General features: G+C 42.3%; 1 protein-coding gene across 1 annotated transcript in view; it reads left to right on the top strand.

The window, feature by feature from the left end:
- Positions 1-4,720: 4,720 nt before the first annotated feature.
- Positions 4,721-21,499, top strand: part of PDK3 (pyruvate dehydrogenase kinase 3) — a 53,133-nt gene continuing 36,354 nt past the window's right edge. Inside the window, exon 1 of the mRNA XM_032181995.1 lies at positions 4,721-4,851. Within this exon, the coding sequence (XP_032037886.1) occupies positions 4,746-4,851 (106 nt within the window). The 5' untranslated portion in view covers positions 4,721-4,745. The remainder of the gene's footprint in view (positions 4,852-21,499) is intronic.

Here is a 21,499-nt window from a genome sequence, read left to right as displayed (position 1 = left end):
GTAAGCTCTGATAGGGAAGGGAATAGAGAAAAACACCCACGAAGCAAAAGGAAAAAGTGTGGCTAATTGTGTAGTGTTAGGAAAAGAGTAAGGTAAGAGTAGGTAAGCTCATAAAGTGAGCTTTCCTCACTGACTGAGAGAAGTAGTTAAACTTTTTTTATATGCGTTTACTGTTAGTAATTTAGTGGCAAGTATTTTCTCTCCTGCACCTCCCGAACAATTGCAAAAGAAAATCACATACTTGTTTTTTCCCCGGAGATGAAATTTTTATGGACTGTTAAAGAATAATGTAGCTCTGTCTGTTAATATTGGACAAACAGATGGTGTCATCTGACAGACAGCTGACAGTGCCACCATGGTGGCAGCCAGCTCTACTTCTTCTAAAGCAAATTACTGAGGATAGCTATGTAATTAAGAGACACGTGGAGTTCATAATCTAAAAAAAACTAATCCTTCTGAGCCAACTAATTATAAATGTTTTCACAAGCATTTTTATATAGTAACTGTTATTTACAAAGTCATATATATATATATACATACATACATATATATATATATATATATATATTTAACTCCAAACTCTTAGATTTGCTGAATATAATTTTTGATAGCCCCTGATATTTGTTTTGGTAAGATCTCTGAACTTTTCTGGTTAGATAACTGGGATGAAGAATACTAAATACAGTGACAACCAGCTTTTTCTGGCAAAAAAACTTGGTAAAGAAACCTTTTTTTTCTGACCATTATGAGTAATAGCCCATCCAAATTTACCCATCTGCGTGCATAAATGTTAGGAAGACATAAAGTATTAAAAATGAAAACAAGTCTTTTTTAAAGTTTAAGAAAGCTTCATCAAGAAGCCTTATTCCCTTCTAACTCCGTGTGTTCCCGATGTGGCTTTGCATGATCCATTACTTTAATTTCCCCTTGAAAGCACATAATGGCAGGTGGGAAAATACAGCAGTCTTATTGAGAAAAATTAGTACTATGAGCAGAAGTAATTTGTTTGAAACATCTCACTACTATACCAGTTTTTCTTGTTCTGTGCTGTTTTTTTCTGTCGCTTTGTAAAATGTACTTTGGGACTCTAATTCTCTGAGTGAATTTCCCCAGAATAACTGTTATTGGTTACTGTTATTGTTAGTGTTTCAATTGTATTATACCCATTCTCAATGAGTGCTTCTGAACTTTAAGATATAGGGGTGCAATAACTTCAATATAGCTTTTTTTGTTGTTGTTGCTGTTAAAAAATTACTATGAATTCCACAGAGACATTGTGTCCAGAAAACACTAATAACCATGTTTTCTTGGTTTACAGTTTAACATTCCTTTTCCCCTCCTCTGACACATATACAAAGAAGTTCATTATGTGGAATCCCCTGCAGCTAGCAAGTATTCTGTAGTGAAGAAAAACAAGCTTTGTTAAGGAGATTATGGCTCTGGTGTTTTAACAATCTGAAGTGTTCGATGAGAATAAATCTTAATCGGGCTAAACTTTAAAGGCTTTTGTTGCTCCCTGAAAACAGAAGCACGTGTAATATACAGGCCCTGAAAGAAGAAGATCTGAAAAGTTAACAAAAACGCGACTTCTGGACTTCCCAGATGAAATTTTGCTACAAATTTCTATGGGAGCAATTTTCTATAGGAGTAATTTCTAACTCTAAACAAGCACTAAGAAAACTCGAATTTGGGCCAGGCCTTTCATTTCTAGTAACCGAATTTCTGACTACTGCAAGTGCTCCTTCTTCATCCCTGTGGCTCCACTGAGTTCTCATATCGAGACTGCTCACACACATGGGTGTTAAGCAGGAAAGTGTATGCTCTGCATGAAGGGAGCCAAAAGCAGTGGACCCCTGAACACAGGCTGGTCTGCCTATGTGCTCACCAGAGACAGTGGGAACCCTTGAGGGGCCAGGCAGGGGCAGGGGGAAGCAGAGCAAAGAATATCAGAGAGTATTTCTGGCCCTCTTCACCTCCAGGAGCAGTGTGGAAGTGATAGAGAAGTAATGAAAACCAACCTCTAGGAGCTTAAGGGAAGGAGCTGTGGTGAAGGTGGCCCTGCTGGATGTCTGTCTGTCCATCTGACCGTGGTGCTCAGGTTCTCAGGATTTCTCTGCGCTGCTGGGCCTGGGGGCACTTCCCGGGTCTGGGTGTGTCGCCAGGCCACACTCTGAGCACAGCTTATGACAAGGAACTTTCTTCTATGCAGAAAAGACACACGTGAGTTTGAGCTAGGAAATAAACTAGGAAATTAGGAGTAAGACAGAACTATCAAAAATGCTAAGTAGTGAAATGGTTAAAGAAGCATCTATCTATCTATCTATCTATCTATCTATCTATCTATCTATCTACTTATTTATTACCAAAGAATAAAGATATATTTGCAGATATTACCTTGAAAATGATTTTTGACCAATCATGATTTTTACAGCAAGGTCCTACCCCTCTTTGTGAACATAGATACAGATTACAGTGACTGTTCAGGAAAAAAAGCTCCAAGTAAGCAAAATCCAAGAGTTTACTTTGACAAACATGATACGAATGTTTTAATAAATACCTATGGCAAAATATAAACTGCAATATCCTCATCTTGAAGATGAGCTCCTGTTTCTCCTGTCTGCTTAAAGCATATTTGCATGGTTTCCATTACTTCCTTGATTTTCTAACATCAAAGTGTAGGCGAAAGCCTGTGTGAATGGTTTGTTGTCAGTTCTGAGTTTTCCTCTAGGTACTGCACTTCTTTCCACACAGTATGATGCCAATTACAGCAAAGTTTAATTTCTAGTCATTACGTTACATCATTAATTTCTAAATGATCCTAGAGACTTCTGATTACCCCATTATGTTCTGCGAGGGATATCTCAGGTTGAGCAGGGATGCTGGTGATTCTGGGAAGCAAAACAACAACCCAGTTGCCAAGCCAAATCTCTTTCCTCCCCTTGCAGTTCACTGCAGTGTCTTGTGTGGTCACCACACAGTTCTCAGCCATTTCATTACATGTGCAAAGCTTCCTGAGGAGACAAAATTGTGAGCTTACAGTTTACATCTATTGATCCCAGTGACATTTTCTACTTAACAGGGTTTATGCCACTAATTTCTCTCTCTCTTTTTTTTTTTTTTTTTTTTTTTTTTTTCCAGGTAGATTAAGAACTAGGATTATGCATATGCTTGTTGCTGTCTTCAGTTGGTAAGACAATCCTAGGTTTATCTACGTGCACTTTACATTCACTCAGCCAAGTCTTGCAGTCTTCACATGTACGAGGTTAGGCAGCGTTGTTGGGTGAGTTTGTCAGCTGTATTAGTCTGGACCGTGTGTAAGAAGATTTTTCAGAGAACTCAATCTGTTGGTTATGTGACCGGACCCTCCAGGGCAGAGAGGAGTTGTTGAACGTCCATTTGATGAGAACAGCAAAGCTCTGCTCTCCAGTGCCTCATTATGTTCTTCAGTCTGTGTCAGAACAGACAAATGCAATTCCAACTTTTATCTGGTCTGGTGAATGTAGGTTTTAAGAAATTCCCAACAAAGCAATGCAGCGACATAGTTTATATTGCAAAAAAATGTTTTGTGTTTAGAAAGACATCTCCTTAAGTAATTGTGGTCTTGCTATTTTCGAGGCAGAAGTGAAATCATGTTAGGATTACTTGAGAATGTAAAAGGTATACATAACCATGTGGCTTAATTTTTGACGATGTATCATCCTTTGTAGCTGCTAATGTTCGTGTTAATTTGGGGAGAGATAATTCTGTCTGTAATGGGAAAAGATAATACTTGCTGCCACATAATTCTCTAATTCGTTTCAAAGATACGTTGTAGATAAATTGCAATCAGACCCTGAAGAGTGTATAGCAAAAGTTTAAAAACACTTTTCGTCATCTGCCAAAAAAGCTTCAGAATTACAGGAGATGTTTCATTTTGTCAGCCTTGATTACATGACATGTCTCTTCAGGACGGTTATTTCTGTAACCTGCAATTGAAGTGATTTTAAAACGTTTTCCAGCTATTAGAAGTTATTTTGTACATTAGGTCACGATTTCTCAGTCTCAAATTCTGTGAGGGCAATCACGTTAGGAAGGATGGAGAGAGACATTCAGAACTGGAGTACCTCTTCCTCCTGTGATTCGGTTACAAAATTATAGTAATACCTTGAACGTGCTGGGGTTTGTATTGGAGAAAAGATGAAGGAATTTGTGACAACTTGCCATTAGATTCATTTGCTATAGATGGGTCTAAAGCACAGGACTGCAAAGTTGCGCCAGGGGAGGTTTAGGTTGGATGTTAGGAAGAACTTCTTTATGGAAGGGGTTGTGAGGCATTGGGACGGGCTGCCCAGGGAAGTGGTAGAGTCCCCATCCCTGGAGGTCTTTAAAAGACGTTTAGATGTAGAGCTTAGGGAAATGGTTTGGTGGAGGGCTGGTTAGTGTTAGGTCAGGGGTTGGACTGGGGGGCACACAGCGGGGCTGAGCGCTGCGAGGGGCTCCCCGCCTCAGCGCCGCGGCCGTTGGGGAAGGCGGGGGGGCTCCAACCGCCGCCGCGCGCGCCTGCGCGGGGGCGGGGGGCGGGCCTGCTGCGCTCGCCCCTCCCGCCGTGCCGAGCCGAGCCGGGCCGGGCCGGGCCGGGCTGGGCCGGGCGCTGGGGCTGGGCCGGGCCGGGCCGTGCCGGGCGTGAGCTGCCCCCGGGCATGAGCGCGGGTGGCCGCGGCGCCGCAGCGCGCTAGGGGCGGCGTGGAGGGAGGGAGGGAGGCGCCATGCGGCTGTGCGGGGCGCTGCTGAAGAGCCCGATCCCCAAGCAGATCGAGTACTACTCGCGCTTCTCGCCCTCGCCGCTCTCCATCAAGCAGTTCCTCGACTTCGGTGAGTGGCAGCGGGGAGCGGGGAGCGGGGGGGGGCCCAGGGGCTGCCCCCTGGCCGCAGGAGGGGCGGCAGCCGTTTGTGCCCCCTTCAGGCGGCGTTCCCGGTGCACACCCAGGGGTGGCTCCTCGGGGGCACGGCACCCGGGCTGGGGGCGGCTGCGGTGGCCGTGAGGGAGCGGGCGAGGCGCTGGGGGTGGCAGTGGCAGTAAGTTTGGCCGATCTGGGTCAGAGGTTGCTGGGCTGCCGCCAGCGGGCCGCCTGCGCGCTGTAACCCCAGCAGCAGCAGCAGGGGAAGGCAGAGAGCAGGCCGTGGTGGTGAGGCAGGAGGCGATCAGGAGTGGAAGAAGGCTGCGAGGTGGAGGAGCCAGCGCCGGGAGTGTTCCTGCCGCGGTGCCTCCGTGACGCAGGGGTTTTAATCGTGAAAACAAAACAAAAAGCAGCAGCACGCCTCGTCCTGGGTTGCGTCAAAAAGGGAACGCAACTAACACCCATGCTGCCCTCCTCGGCTCTGTGCACGAGTCTGTCTTGGCCTTCCCCACGCATTTCTTCGCTGCTGTGCTCTCCCTACCCAGTGTTTATGCTGCTTATGCCGTGCCTCTCTGCAGCGGCTCAAAACCAGAGTGTCGCTATTTTTGTCCTGGCACTCAATAATTCATTTCGCCATTGACTAATTGAACGTTCAGTTTGCGAGCTCTTGCTGGGAAAGCGTGGATATTTGTGAGGCTCTTGAGTTGTGACTAGAGGGGTATGAAGACTTCAGTTTTTACTTTAATGTCTCTGGTGTTCTGGGAAAACATAGCATTGTGGTGAAGATTTCCACCATCCCAAGCTGTCCCTGCGGTACTACTTGCTGTTGGATATCTCTGCTGTGCCAACCTTTTAATAATGCTGTTTTTTTTAACCTCATAGTATTTGTATTACTTCATGGTTTAAAAAATGTCTCCGTCTTCTCCAGGAGGAAGTAGCCCTATTTCTTCATTTTAAGCCTGATTTCAGCTAGCTGAAATGACCAGAGTAAGGCCAATATGTTACAGCCTGGCCAGCGCTGTTCTCTGGGTCTGCTCCCAGCTGCTGTCACGGGATGTGGCTGTGAACTCTGGTGTGTGCTGATGGTAAATAGGTGAGTGCAGTCATGCTTGAAGACTGACAGAAAACTGCGCAATCTTTATCATTTAAAACCTCGGCAGAAAAGAAAGAAATACCTGCAGTTTAGGCTCCTGAGATCACCATGGGATGTGTTCAGGAGTTTACAAGATCAGTAGTTTATGCTGCGTCTTGCTGAAACTGTCAGCTTGATCTTAGTAAGCCGCGTGGGCTGCTTACATCTCCGCTGACTTTCTCTTTAGCGTGCGTGTTTACTGAGGAAACCCGAGTAGGAAGATTACAGTGGCTTAATCAAATAGGTTTAAAACCACGCAGTTACTTAACTTGTGCAGCCCTCGGTGTTGAGGGTTTTGGGTGTTTTCAAGTTTGACTGGAGACTTCAGAGGCCTTGGGGGGAAATTGGCAACAAAATGCCAACGTGGTGGATGTTGGGGCAAGAGCTCTGGTGCTGTAGGCATGGAAAGCTTGGACAGGACTCAGTGTGTCAGGTGACTACATTACTTCTGCCTGAGCTACCCGAAAAAGAATTTACTGATGGATGGCACAGGGGACGAGCTCTCAAGAGAGCAAATAGGCCAGGCTCGCGGAGTGTGACACTAAGGGTGCAGTTGAGCTATGTTTACCTGGCCTGACTGCTTGATGGGAAGAAGAAATTCTGGTCTTAGGCAGCCGCTATAAACTGATTACATTGTGCATTTAAAAACTGCACTCACTGCAACTTAAACTTAACTGCATTTAAAAGCTTAACTCAGTGCAACTACTACAAAAAACAGTTTAGCTACTTAAACTAACTCATTAACATGAAAAAAACAACACAGTGAAACAAAACAGAAAGCAATACTTCAAGCAGTGACTTTCTGTTTTTTTTTTTTTTTTTTTTCTAGCTGAGTCCTATTTGTGTCCCCATACCATGTTCTGCCCTATGTGATTTACTTTCTGTCAAGTGTGTGACTGTCCTTGTAGCTGCCACAGCTTTGTAAGAGGTGACAGTGTCATGGGCTTGGGACCTCTGTGTCACAAACAGTGCACGGATTGTCTGTGCTGCTTTTTCCTTTTGTCCTGTGTTCGTTTTCTGTTTGCACGCTCTTCTCGAAACTGCTCAGTTAATTTCTTTCCTACTAGTTGCACTTCCCAAAGTTCCTGTGTGATCTCGTTCCTTTGCAGTAGAATGACCTTCTGCAAATGCGTTTTACTAAAATAAAGCTTTGACCTTTTTAATGTTAGTATGTTATTCTAGGTTTATACAGGCTTCTATAATTATTCTGGTCTAACCCCCTCCAATCTCCCCAACAGCCCCCCAAAACCTGGACTCACACGTGTACTTCTAAACTTGGTAGTTACCCTGGAAGCTATTTTGGTAGACTTCCAAGTGCAGGCATTCCTAAATGCCACAGTTGTAATTGCTAAAATAGCTTTTCTGCAACAAGCTTCTAAATAGAGACATTCAGGTGCGGGAGGCTTTGTGCGCTTTTGGGGTTGGACTGTTTTGGGGGGTGGGGGATACCAGTACTGGAGATCTGTATTTTGTGTCAGCTCTGATAGAATATCCTAATTTAAATTTGCTTCATCTGTGCAGGCAGAGCCAGCCTTACAGGAGTGCAGGTTAATTTGGAAGGGCCAGTAGCCTGCCATGGCAGCTACATACGTGGGTAACTGGGCAGTCGAGCACATCTGGGAAAAGCAAATAACCAACTGGGAGTCTCTGCTGGAGAGAGTGAAGTTCCTGTGTCTAGCAGGGCCTGAGTGTCTGAAAAAGCACCCAGAGAGGCTTGCGCTCACTCCACTCCTCCTGGCTTGCTAAGGGCTAGCTTGGAGCCAGGAACCTCACGGCCAAACTATTGCAGGGCTGTGCCCAAGCTAGCAAGTTCTGTGCTGCTGCTGCATAGTTTGGGTCACGCTGTTGACAGTAAACAACTGGCAGCAGGGCTACTAATGAATGCTTCTCGAGCAGAGCACTTGTACTGAAAAGGTTATTTACAAAATAACTGAGCACAAATAAAGAGAAATGATGTGAATTACATGCAATCCTTTGATTATGCGTGAAAGAATCACTTTGTTTTGCTATTGCTGTTTTGTGAATGTACACAGGGAAGCTATGCTAAGGTAATAGTCTCGCTGCTGCTCAGCTGATGAAGTACCTTTTATCAGGTATTCCGTGCTTTTGGAGCTTGTTTAGTACTACAGCCGTCCTGTCCGGTTGGAGCTGCAGACTTCTGTGCTCTCTGTCTCAAATGTTTTGGATGGATTTTGTAGCTGGGGTTAAACTTGTTTTTTGTTCGCTCCGTATGTGTGTAGGTAAAGCCTAACAGAGTGGCACTTCTCCCCAGCTGTTTGTCATATGGTAGCGATCACAGACTGCATAGTGCTCGTGACTTTGGACAGAAACACCAAGTGTATACTTAAGGAAGAAGACAGCGAATCACGGGCTGAAGGAGCTCTTGTTGTGGAGTGTGGTTTAGGAGGTCCTGATTTCATTGGTTAAAAACAAAGTGGCTGTGGCAGCTGCTGCAAAGCCTGGCACTGAGGAGTATCACCAAGGCAGTAATTTTGCAGTCATGCTGTGCTGTGAACAACTGGGGCATGCGGCAGATAATCACAGCGAGGACATGCCGTCTGGGTGCTGACGTGTTCTGGAGGAAAAGATGAGCAACGGATCCTCCTCGTATTTAAATGCAATCTTTGGTATGAAGTTGGTTAGCTTGTGGTCCCCATCGCACTTACCTGCCTTGAGGAAACGTGCAGGCCTGTTCCAAAGCTGGCAGGAAGAGCAGGCCAGGTCCTGGCGCTGCTGTCAGGTGTTGTCATTTGGGTGTGCAGTGCTAGGTCAGATTCCTGCAGGAGTGTGTACACTTCACCTTGTCCTGTTGGCAGCGGGAAGGCATCAGCGCTGGGACTGAAAACATGATTAGAAACAAACAAAACAAACAAAAAAAAATGACAAGGTAACGAGCAGACAAAATTTGAACAAGAAGATTGTGGGGTTGGAAAGTAGAGATTGAAAGCAGCCTGATGTCTCTGAGCTTAATTATTGATCTTCTTTTAGAAGACGGCTATTATAAGACTCTTTTACACACAGAAGGCTTTTATAATGCAACTTTAGTGGAGAGATTGGCTAAGACTTTCACAAAGTTTAGTGCTAAAAGGACCATAAAGTAATTACCTACTGCTTATTGCACGCAGCTGTGTTTTTCTACTGCTATCTGTATGCTCGAAGACCTTGTTTGATTTAGATGTACCTTCCAGAAAAAGTCTTGACCTGACTGCTAGCCATTGGTATGATAACCACAGAATCCGATCAAAAAGATGAATGCTAGTCAGACATTATTGCCTTTTTAAAAAATCTTACTGGCTTCACTTCCAACCAGCAATTTTGTTACAGCTTTCATTGGTAGGTTAGGATCATTTTGATGCCCAGAATTTTTTCTCTGAGGTATTTATACATCATGTCTCGTTTTTGTAAAACTAAATATATTCTTTACATGAGATCTTTCTGGCCTCACGAAAATACCATGGCATTAACTTCTTTGGCTTTTCCAAGGTTTTCAGTATTCAGATATGTCTGTCAGAGCTTTAAATAGAATCCTGCTATGAGTTTTGCCTCAGCTGGAATAGAATAACTTTCCTTTGGCTTTGTTTTCATATGGACAGACTAGCCTTTTGATCCAGCGTGAGCTGGTTAGGCACGCTGAATTGTCTGTGTACATTTGTGCTCGAATTATTTTGGGAGTATTGCTTTTTGGTTTTGTGGGCACAGATGCTGATTGCACCCCAGTGTACAAAAAGGGGTCTTCTTTGAGAGGGCTGTAGCACAGCAAGTGGCTGGAAGCCTTTGTGTGATGCAACTGCTGTTATTTACAACCTGTTACTATTTACAGCTCTGCCCCACTCTGGCATGCAGCGCTGTTCCCACACTATCTGTGATACCAAAGCTTTTTATAAGGCCTGGTATCGATTGTTTTGAAGGTTCATAAGAGTTGTCCCAGTTAAATAATTTGGTTTGGCAGTCACTATCGACCTGTGGTATGGGAGAGAGAGGTTGGTTTTTTGTTTTTGCTTTTTCCCTTTGAGGTTGTACTCTGTAGTATTAGCTCACAGTGCAGAATTAGATCAATCACAGAATTGTCACTGTATCAGTCACTTGGAGGCTGTTTTGGGAGTGAAGTATGCCTGTTTGATAGTGACTTTTTTCAGAAATGGTTTGCTTTCATTAATCTTATGCTGCTAGTTACATTTTTCACTAGTTTGGTTCTGCAGAGTCCTCAAAAAATGCTAGTGTTGGTTTAATTTTTTAATGATTTTGATTAGGCAATGAATGACTTCGTATTTTTATCAGTAATCAAACTCCATACATTCTGAATTCAATATTTTAGTGTACTTGGAGTACAAATTCTTTAAATTGCTGTGGACAGCCGAACTGTCATATCCAGTTATATTTAAAGCTAATTCCTAGGACGTCAGGAATATCAGATGTGTCAAGTTCTGAAAGCAAAATGCTGATGCAGGCAAAAGATAAGAGAACAGTAGAGCAGTGTTAGGAAGTGAAATGCTGTTCATTAAGCAATGTATGTCCTTGTTTCCAGTTCTCATATATATATCATGGATTGCAGTAGAAATAACAGTAAAGGTGAAAAGGCAAGGGAGAGAAAAACAGAGAAAAAGATATTTTGCAGTAGTTAAGGAGAACATCGAGATATCATTATGTACTTTGCTGAAGTAAATATCATAAAGACTACTGAGCTCATCTTTGGTTTGATCTTCAGGAGAAGGTAAATAGCATCCAGACAGCTAAGGAGGAAGAAGGAAATCACAGTCCCTCCCACTGGCGATACAAACTGTGGATAGCTGAAGTCTGCTTGCATCCCCTTGGCTCAGTGGATGGCAGCAGCAGTGTTTAATGGCAGTGTTTGTGAGGAGCTGCCCCGTTTCTTTAGTAACTGTGGGAGGCCTGGTGCAGCACAGCTGTTGCTTGAGGGGTTGGTGGCAGTCACCAGCGGTGATGGTCCCAGGGCTGTGGGATTGGACAAACACAGTGCTTGCCTCTTGGGGAGAAGGAGGTTAGGATAAGCCAAAAACTAGATGAGTCATGTTGACTTAAATAGCTGAAAAACTGAACGACGAGGTGGTGACGTAATGCCCAGATGAGCAGCAGGAGATAGCGCGGTGGTAAACAGCACGTGTGGAGTAACCTCAAGATGAGCAGTAGGTGTACAGCACGGCCAGGAGCTCAGCACCCACACAGCCGCCTGCCTCCCCTCCCTCTTCCCCAATGGGCGGGGGGGGAAATAGGAAGAGCAAACGTGAGAAAACTTGTGAGCTGAGAGAGAGTTTAGTAAGAGAGGGAAAGAGGAAGAGAAATGAGCGATGGCAAGGCACTCACCTCCTCCCGCTAGCAGGCTGGTGCCCCGAGTAGCAGCTGTCTTGGAAGACAGCCCCCTCCCGGCTTTCTGTTGCTGAGGGTGACATTTTGTAGTGTGGGACAGCCCTTTGGCCAGCTGGGGTCAGCCACCCTGTCCTGGCTGTGTTCCCTCCTGGCTTCTTGCCTACTCCAGCCCACTCACTGGGAAAGAGAACCTCGAAGCTGCTGGGCAGTAGCAAAACCACTGCTGTGTCATCGCCTCTTGTTTTGGTCACAGATCTGAAGCACAGCACCGTGTGGGCTGCTGTGAAGAAAGCCGACTGTCCCAGTCAGACCAGTACAAAACCTTTATTATAATATTCCTCGTATATGCAGCATCTCACCAGCAGTAATTAGTTCTACAGTACTCTTCTGTGGGTAGAGAGTAGTGTTTCTGTGATCCAAACCAGTGTAATCAGTGCTAGGATTTGGCTTTGAATTTAAGAATCGTTTTATCTAACTCAATAAAGCAGCTTTTCTTGGTGCCAGTTATCCTTAATATACTAATGTTTTTTTTAAAAGCTACCATTTTCCCAAAATTGCAGAAGTGTTTTGTAGACTACTACCTACCCTTCTTAAAGCTTTTGATGTTTTTGTGCGTCTTCCTGGAGTCACTTAAGGGTCTAATTTTTCTTGTTGGAATAATAAGCTGAAAGGGAGGATTATTTTATTAGAGCGCTGAACCATGACTCTGAAACATTTTCTAATGCTCTTTGTGTTGTAAGAGGCTATTCCATTGATCCGTCTGTTCCCTGAACTTCTGAATGTAAACGTGACATTCTCTAACGTGTTGCTTTGACCTGTTTAAGTTATTCTTTTCCCTGGGTGGAGGCCACGCTTACCGTGTACATGTGTAACTCTAGCACGTTAGTTTGTAGTCAGTGTAAAACAACACAGGATTGTAAATACCTTCACTGATTTAATTCTTTGATGTCATACACTTGTGCAAATTTTTGTGGATTTTATTTTCCAAAATTAGGCTGTGCAAACAGAGAAAGAGGAAAGGTTAAAAAATATGGAATAATGGTGTTTGTTTTTTTTTTTTTTTTTTTTTTTTAACCTGCTAACTGCTGCTACTTTGTTCTATTCCTTTCTCAAGCTTTTAAAAAAAAAGTGTGTAGACTGAATAAATATTTTTAGATTTGGTGACTAATAGTGGCAAGGACGAATCTTCTGATCTTTTTTGTAATGTATTTTGTAGAGCATTGAGAGCATTTTGTAACAAGATGGGTAACAGCTTAGTTAACCTCACTGAGACTGAAGGGAAATGACACCATGTGTTATCGGTGGTATTTTTATGGAATTAGTGTTAACTGTGTGTCTTTGCTCATAAACTTTAATTTTATTTATGCTGGTGATTTAGAGTAACTTTCTCTTTGGCATCTTGACTGGGACTGGAGAATAATGCAGAGATTTGTATTTTTCTGAAACAGTTTATGGGAATTATGGACATTTCCCCTAAAGGTTTCGGAGTAAGTTCTCAGAATTGAGGGCTTAGGGAGGCTGTTAAAGCTGTGGAATACCCAGCTATGGCCCACAGCGTGAAATACATGTTTGTGGGAGGTAAAAGTGATTATAAGCTCAAAGGTACAAAATCAGTCCTTTTCACAGTCAGTTTATTATAATCAAATCTGATGGAAGAGTAAAAAAAAAAAATCCAGAATAAAGTATCTTTGGCTTGGTGTTTTAAGCCTCCTCTACATTAAAAGTTGTTTTTTTTTTTTTTTTTTTTTTAACAAAAAAAAACAATTACTTTAAAGGAGGCAATAGCAAGATGGGGAGTGGGCTCTTCTCCCAAGCACCAAGTGATGAGATGAGGGGAAATGGCCTCAGCTGCTCCAGGGCAGGTTTAGGTTGGGTGTTAGGAGACATTTCTTCACTGACAAGGTTGTGTGTGCGTCACTGGAACAGGCTGCCCAGGGAAGTGGTTGAGTCACCATCCCTGGAGGTATTCAAACAACATGTAGATGTAGAGCTGGGTGATGCGGCTTAATGGTGGATTTGGCAGTGCTAGGTGAAAGGTTGGACTAGGAGGTCTTACAGGTCTTTTCCAACCTCAGTGAATCTGAAAATTGTGGGTCTCGCCAGAACGAAATGCAGTGTTTGTCCTGTCCAGTGTCTCCTATTTAAAAGCTGGGGAGCCTCTTCCCAGTGTAGACGCCAGTTGCGCTGCACCTCTGCCTTTCTCCGGGGCTACTCCCTGTTCGTGGCCTAGGGCTGTTACTGAAAGAGGAGCTGATGCTCTCTGAAAAGCCACTTTCTGTAAGAGGCTGCTGGTTAGGGAGTCTTCAGGTTGTGTGAGTAGCTCCAGGCTCAGGAACCAGGCAGGGACCATGGTTTCTAAGACTGTTTTGGTTCTTTGCCCCTCGTATATTGTGGGTAGTCCCTGTGACATAGGCAAGAGAGCTTGTCTATTAATTGGTTCACCTGACTGCCAGCATACCCCCAAATTGCCCTGAGGACAGACAGCCTTGGGCGTATGTGAATTCTTCTAAAAAAAAACAAAAACCAAACACAAAACAAACAAACAAACAACAACAACAAACAGCTTGTGGGTAATTGTTTGAGCACCTTTGCTTTAACCTTTATGGATTGCTTGACTACTCTTTTCTATCTTGGCAAGTGCTTTAAAATACTTATTTCATTAGAACTGAGTGGTGAGCAGCTACGTATTTTTAGGTCAGGGAAGTTTATTTTAAAATATGTATGTATCTCTGTTCATTTGTGGTGTTTTACGTAATAACTGGTGCTGGCTTACAGCTGTTATGAGTGGTTTTCTGATGATCTGTTCCTCTTGAGAGACAAACATCTTGCCTAAAATCTCTCCTGCAAAGTGAAGGCTGTGGTTCTGAGTGACTGCAGTTTGGCTAAGGCTTTGACAGATCGGTGATGTGTTGTTCACCTGACCCTTCATTCTGTCAGCTGTTCCTGTTCAGCAGTGAATGAAGCTTCTTTCCAACAAAACCAATGCCACGTGAAGGACCATTCACTTGCAGCCTGCTTACTGGCGCTGGCAGGGTGCTAGCATGCAGCTAATGTAATAATGGATCCAGTGGCTCCTTCCGTGTTGAGCTGTTCAGGCACACTGATGGCAACCACGTGAGGTTAAATATTTTGTCCTTAACTTGTGTTAGTGAAAATCTGAACTGACTTTCTCTTAGCACCTGTGGTACTCATCTGTATGACCATAGTAGTCAGTACGCATACGGGTAAACAAGCTGATGCTTCAGAGATTTTTTTAAGTAAGTGGAGACATATTTTTTTTTCTGTGTACAAATTGAACAGTAGTTATGATATTTAATTTTAAACTTCTTAAGTGGAAATCCAGGCCTCTGACTCATGGAAAGGATTTGGGATGATCATCTAGATAGAGAAATAAAGACTAATGTGTTCTCATTAGCGAGCGGCTCCCTGAAATCTTCCTTTGGAAAGTGCTACAGCTGGCCTGGCAGTCAGAGTGCTTGAATCTGTTGTTAGTCAGATTGCCTAAATCAGAAATGTGTTATTAGACCCAGCTATTTCTGAATGCCAGCTCTGGTAAATTGTCCACATGATGTGATGCATGACTGCTGGAAAGCTTAACTCAGAAGCTAACTGGCACGTGGGCTTCTTAGTTTGGGTGCGCTGAGAGTGCTTAGCACTGAGATGCCACGGGGCACAATTCAGTGGTCATACGGCGTTAACAACTAACCTCTCATCTGCGAACGTAACTATTTTAGGAAACAGGGAATCCAATTCAAACAGCTTTCTTAGGGGCAGGCTGTGGTAGGGAGTGAGTGTCAGCAAGAGTCAGCATTTCCGATTATGGTGTGTGCGCTTTTTCCTCTTGCTTCATCATCCTTATTACATCTTGCAAAGCCCTCTCTTAAACCAAGCAAACAAACCCTGTATGCTTTTTGTGGGATTGTTGTTTTTAGTGGTTGCTGAGATAAATCCCTAGAGAGTGTGCTGAAAGTCTCTATTCCTGTCTGGGAATAGGAATGATTTTGGAGTACTGGGTGGTGTGTTTTTTTTTATTTAGCCACATCTGTTGGTGCTATACAAGCATAGTTTGTTTACCTTTAATATATAGGCCATGCTTCTGAAATGGGGTATAATCAGTGGAAATCATAGGTCCTTGTTTAGCTCTATTTTACTAGTTTCAGCAGCAAGATCTTAATTTTAGCCTTTGCACAGTCTGCTCTGATGCCACGATCTTATTGGATCTTTTGAAGATTTCTCTGTCTCGCTGTTTCACTTTTGTTTGTCTATGCAGGAGCTAAAAATACTCTGGAAGTCTAACAGAAGAAGATAGATGTGGTTGATCGCTTTCCTTCCTGCTTTCCTTTAGTTTTGCCCTAGAAAAGAACCAAAAGTAGTTTCATAGATATAGGAGACAAAAGGCTTCTGATCTTGTTTTATGGCTTTTGAATGGAGCCTGCCCTCCCTGACATACAGCGGGTGGGACTTTCCTGCTTTAGAGTCTTGCTGTGGTGTGGTGTCTGATGTTTCAGCTCCATGTCAGGTACACAGCTAGCGGAGAGAACTAGACCTCTAGGTGCAGAGAAAAGATGAAAAAGCATTTCATTCATCCTGCTCCTGTCTCCTCTGTCAGGTGATATATAGTAGTTTCCAATACTTAGAAACTGCTGCTACTTTTATGATCTGGGCAGGGCAGGCCAGTACCTGGTAGGGAAGTGGCAGCTGCGTTAGGTTTATGAAGCAGGTCACTTTGATCTTCATCCGTGCTCCTGTAGCCTGCTGTCACATGGGTGTTTCATGAATGGGGGAATCTGGCAGCTGAACTGAGCATTTGGTAATGTTCTGGAGGGACACGACTTCATGGTCTCTTGCTGAGTTTCTGCATTCTTCTGCGGTGAAATCGAGGTGTGTATGTGCCCTCTTCTGCAACTTTCTATATGTGACTAATCCTTTTGTGATCTGAACTTTGGTTAGCACGGTATTTTGTTGGCAGTTTGTAGAATTTGTCAGAATTGAATTTGCACCTGCTGCATGTGTGTGAATGGTCTCTGTGTTGTTTGTGCTTCCTGTTGCAGGATCTGGAACAAATGTTTGTTTTTTTCACTAGATCCAGCTTTGCAACAGTTGTCCAACTCCATCTGTACAATGGAAGGAACTGAAAAGACCCTGCTTCAGAGAGAGCACTGTCATGAAAGTTCACTCCTTCCAACTGGAAAACGTGCATATATTTTTTCCCTACCCACTACAGGTGTATGATCCCTAGAGCCTGAGTGGACCTTGTTGTGAATGCTATATTTGCTCCCATTTTTTAACACTAGGGGTGAAAAAAAGATGAGGTAAGAACAGGAAAGAGAAGAGTAAATGTTCAAAGTAGAGTTAAATCCCAGTGAGGGTTAAATAGAAAGATTGGTAGAGAAACCTCTCTAGAAACACAGCTGTGCTTCCTGAATTTCCCTCAGGTTGAAGTTTTCCTGGTGATAATGTTGACATATACCCCCCTCAAATGTTCCACTTTTAATCTTTATCCATCGGATGGTATTGCATTTGGAAGACTTTAATGCATTCAAGCCTGCTGTTATGGCCTGTGTAACTCTGATGCTGATAGAGCATGTTTCCTTTGTGTTTTCTTATCTTTTTTTTGTCCCCTGTGATACCCGTCTCATTAATGGTGTGGTTTGTTTTTGGTGGAAATGTTTTGGTGGAACGCTTTTTCACATACAAGAAGAAGGATTTTAATGTCAGATGCCACCTTTTGGGTGACCTTCTTGTGAAATGTTAGTGTCTTACTGTTTTATTTAGGTACGTTTACCTGTGTTCTCAACTGAATCGGAAGTTGCAAGGGTAATCAGATCAGTTCTAATCAAATCAGTTCTTCAGATGTGTCATACTTCATTGCAAAATCAAATGTACCATCATTTTTACCATCTCTCTTTTTGTCTGTAGTGGTTGCTGACTGCTCCAAACGCAGCAGTGTGGACGTACCGTTCCCTCTGCATCGTTACAAAGCGTGCCTGGCTTGTTTCTACCATGGAAGGATGTTTGTTGAATGTTGTTCACTGACTGTAGTTTCATGGCAAGTCCAGGAGATCTGGACGCTGCTTACGTCCCTGTTTGGATGATACAGATTCTCTTTTACCCTATGCTGAAGGCTGTATCTGTTCTCAGTTATACCAACTAGTACAAGAGCCTCAGGGCTGGCGGCACAATCAGTTCATTGCAGATTTGAAGGTGTCAGAGGGGAGGGAGCTTTTCTATATGACTTTAGTATAGTGTAGCTGACTAGTCCAGACAGGTGAGTGGTTCAGAACATTCAGGACGATGCAGCCCTTATTAAACAGCCTTTTTTTTTTTTTTTTTTTTTTTTTTTTAAGATGACTTCTTCCACAACTGAACCTTTTATTGCTGTCTTTCTGTCAGAGTAATTTCTAACATGTAGCTTAATCTATGCAGTCTCTGCTTCATCTTTATTGATGCTGGTATGCTTCAAAGTTCTTACTTTCTGCTTGCTTTTCTACCTGTTTCTACCTTCTTTTTGTATGTAATCCTCCAGTTCAGTCTTACCAGTGTTGGACAGGGTGGGTTATTTTTACGTGTTCTTTTCCTTCACCCTCTTCGGTCAAATTCTCAGCTAAGTTGTAAGCACCATAGGCATGATCTGGGAGTTTCTTAATCATCTTGAAAGTGTAACTTTCATTAAGAATAGCAATAATCTAGAGATAATCTAGGCTGAATTTGAACTAAAATCTACCCCTTGGAAAATAATCCCTAGTAAGTGTTTTTCTACCATGAAGAGCTGAGCTGGGCTGCGATGTTTCCTACAGCAGCATAGATCTATACCAAGAGGTATTCTGTAGGTTATATTTTATGTTAATATATAAGTTCATGAAATACTTCTTATTGAGGGAAACCTCTTTCAGAGCCTGGTTTAAGAACTTGATCTCCGCATTTTTCCCTCCTTAGAGCACCAAGGCTGAAGTATTATTCAATTGAAATGAAGTACCGCTGTATGCACAAACAGTGGAAAATGAACATTGAGCACATGCATAAAACTGGGAATCCCATATATCAAGTGATGTCATCTTGTCCTTTCATTGTGCCTCTGTGCATAAGTGTTTTACTTTGAGTAGAGGCTTCTAATACTTGTATCTTTATTTTTTCAAAAGCACACTTGTAAATAATTTCAGTTTTATGTGTGGTGTGCATTATCAAGAAGGTAGAGAGATCTAGTTTGCTTTGCATGTCTGGCTGTGTAAATGTATATGTATGAAATAAAACTGATGCTGTACCCTTTAATGTGCTTTTTTTTTTTTTTCCTGTTTTGCTTGTGTTAAGCATCGATTATCAAGTTCAAGTTAATTCCTTCAAGTCAGAAGGAGTTTAGATGAAGTATAATGGATTCCAGAAATTACTTGCATACTTACTAATGAATGATTCGAATTTGCAATATTTCAAATATATCTGTCCTGTATTCTTCACAAAAGCATTAACAAAGCAGAATATTGCTTAATTCTTCAGTGGAAACTTGGCAGAGTTCTTGTCTTCACAAAAATCAATTCAGAACATGTAAAAAGTGAAATAATTGCAATTCCGATGCACCGTTCTGAAAGATTTTTATTTTCCTAATGTGGAATCTTAGTTATCTGACAGCTTAGGTACCTTAGAAATGGCATTATAATCTTTAACCGCTCAACAGTTTGAGAGGAAAAACAGTTATTGCTGATGGATTTCTACACTCACAGAAGTTTTTATCCTTCATGTTTATTTTTTCCGTTAATATGTTCAGGACTGGCTAAAATATGCAAAGAAAGGATCTGGTGACTTTGTCTGCGCTTCTGACAAGTAACTAGATAGCAGAGGGTGATAGGTCAAATGCTTTAATGAAACATTGCCAGTATAAGTGTAGCTAGAAAAAGTTTATTAAATAAACTGGATTCAGACTCTGTTTAGCTGTAGAGGTTCCAAGACTTCCAGGTGCTGTGGCATGTTGGGTTTTCTCTCTTTTCCAGTGTTTCTAATATCCTGTATGTGACATTGGGAAATTCAAGCTCTTGCTTTAATTCACGGGTATATCATAGTGTGGGGGCTAAACCACAAATTAGGTGCTAATATTGGAAACCTATGCGCTCTCGATTTAAGGAAATAGCTCCTTAGCTTTTAGTCTTGAAATTAATATCTTCCATAATGCCTGACTTGCAGAGAACTTTCATTTCTTTGAAACACCACTCTAACATGTTTTCTTTAAAATTCTGCTTTTTTTTTTTTTTTTTTGAATCCTCTCCAACGTTTTACTTTTAGGCATTAAAACTACAAGTTGAACAAACAACTTTTTGTTGTGCTTGTTTGCTGCTAGTGCTTGAAATCTAGAATTCAGTTATTTGACCACCAAGCAGAATCACATAGAGCCACGACTACTGGAACTTCATTTAAAGAAAGTTAGCATGTACTGATACTGAAACATTTGTAAGAATGAAATGTTAACCTGGCCTTTCTTCAAATTAATTAAACTGTGTAAACATAAAAGTTGCACATAAATCCATAATTAAGGTGTAATTTTTTAATGGAAGTCAATCCAACATTTAGACTGGACGTTCTCTGAAACTTTGAACAAGTCTTTGGTGTAGGTAAGCTGTTTTTAATTTAAATATACTCATTTTACTCAGACACATGTGAGTAAAAAAAATGGAAGGAGCAAGACGAAAAAGAACCTTAATCATTAGGACTTACTTACAGAGCGTCTCAGTTCTTACTCCTCTGCAGTGCATTTTTATTTCCTCCAGTTCAGTGATGTGGTGGTCTATGGGCAAAAATCCATGACTCCTCAGAGTTAGAAATGAATGGTAATTTTGTATAATTTAACGAGATAGCGAAAAGCTATATTTGCACCGTATTGCTTTACAAAATTAAAGCAGTGGGCCTTCTATTAGTAATTGATACCAAAAGCTGTATTCATAGCATGTTATAATGCCACGCTAGCACTGTGCTTCCATATCATTATATTCTGCCTTGGAGTCTGCTGCTACCATTGCTCCTTAGTGCACTGTAATTAAACAGCTCTGTGACACAGCACCCCTTGTTTTGGAAATCAACCTAATTGCAGTCCTAGATGCCCAGTCCCTAGTGCACTAGGGCATAGGATTACTGCATTCTTTCTTACGTGTGAATTCACACAGAGGTAAGCAGTCATGACCTAGTGATATCTATCTACATGTATTATTGAGTAACTTGTTGGGGGCTGCGGTATAAATCAAGGTGAAGTTGTTCCCAAGTTCCATGTTGTCCTTAACCTTGAGCATGGCTTCAAATTGTGTTGAACAGAAACCAATGGATTGAAACTGGATACAGCATGTTGTGTTTAAGCTGAAAGTTTGTTTCTGCCAACGTGCAGACCTAGCTGGAGTGATAACAAAATCAAGAAAGAATGCTGTAGTTTTTGAGAAAGGATTTAACAAAGCAAAAGTAAAGCCAGCCTATGAATGTATATGTGTGTATATATATAAGTATATATATCTGATTGTAGTTTAAGCCTGTAGAAATGGATTTACAACTTGGTTGAACGCTGTTTCTAGGAAAAATCTTTAGAACTTGCATATGATAAATTATATAAAGGAAACACTATAGCCTTAGATTTATTTTTTTTGCACTTAATAGGTTTTCCCTTTTTTTGACACATCTACCATTACAGGAAAATGTGGTATTACAGGAACTGCTGTAAGGAACAGCAGCCAAGGAGCAGCCATTAGGACACAGTATGTTTTCTGTTTCAAAAGCTGAAGGGTATCCAATTATTGCTGATCTAAGCAAATAGTCATTCTCTCTGCCATGCACATGCTGTTTGGCAAGCAGATAAGCGACCTTATGCTAGAAGCTGAAGCAATGCTGTGGAGGCTCGCAGATAAAGCACACGCAGCGAAGCAGCCGTTATTCTGACCACGTATCACAAAACAATGTACTGAGGCTATGGTGAAACAAGGCTTCAAGTCAGTCTGGAAATAGCACTTCCTTTCCCTTGCCTGAAGTGGCCATGCAAAGGGACCCCAAAATGCTCTGCACTTGAACATAGCAAGGCAACTCTCTGCAAAGAGACAGTTCAGAACTGCTGGGGTAAGACGGATGAAATAGAAATGTGCCCTTGCTTATGGGAGAACAGGACGTTGGTCTTTTCTGCCAGTCCTGCTTTCCAGTCCAGCAG

This window comes from Aythya fuligula, chromosome 1 (assembly GCF_009819795.1).
Source record: "Aythya fuligula isolate bAytFul2 chromosome 1, bAytFul2.pri, whole genome shotgun sequence".
NCBI classification, from domain to species: Eukaryota; Metazoa; Chordata; class Aves; order Anseriformes; family Anatidae; genus Aythya; species Aythya fuligula.
Note: the sequence above shows the minus strand (reverse complement) of the source record. Positions and strands in the feature narration are given on the sequence as shown.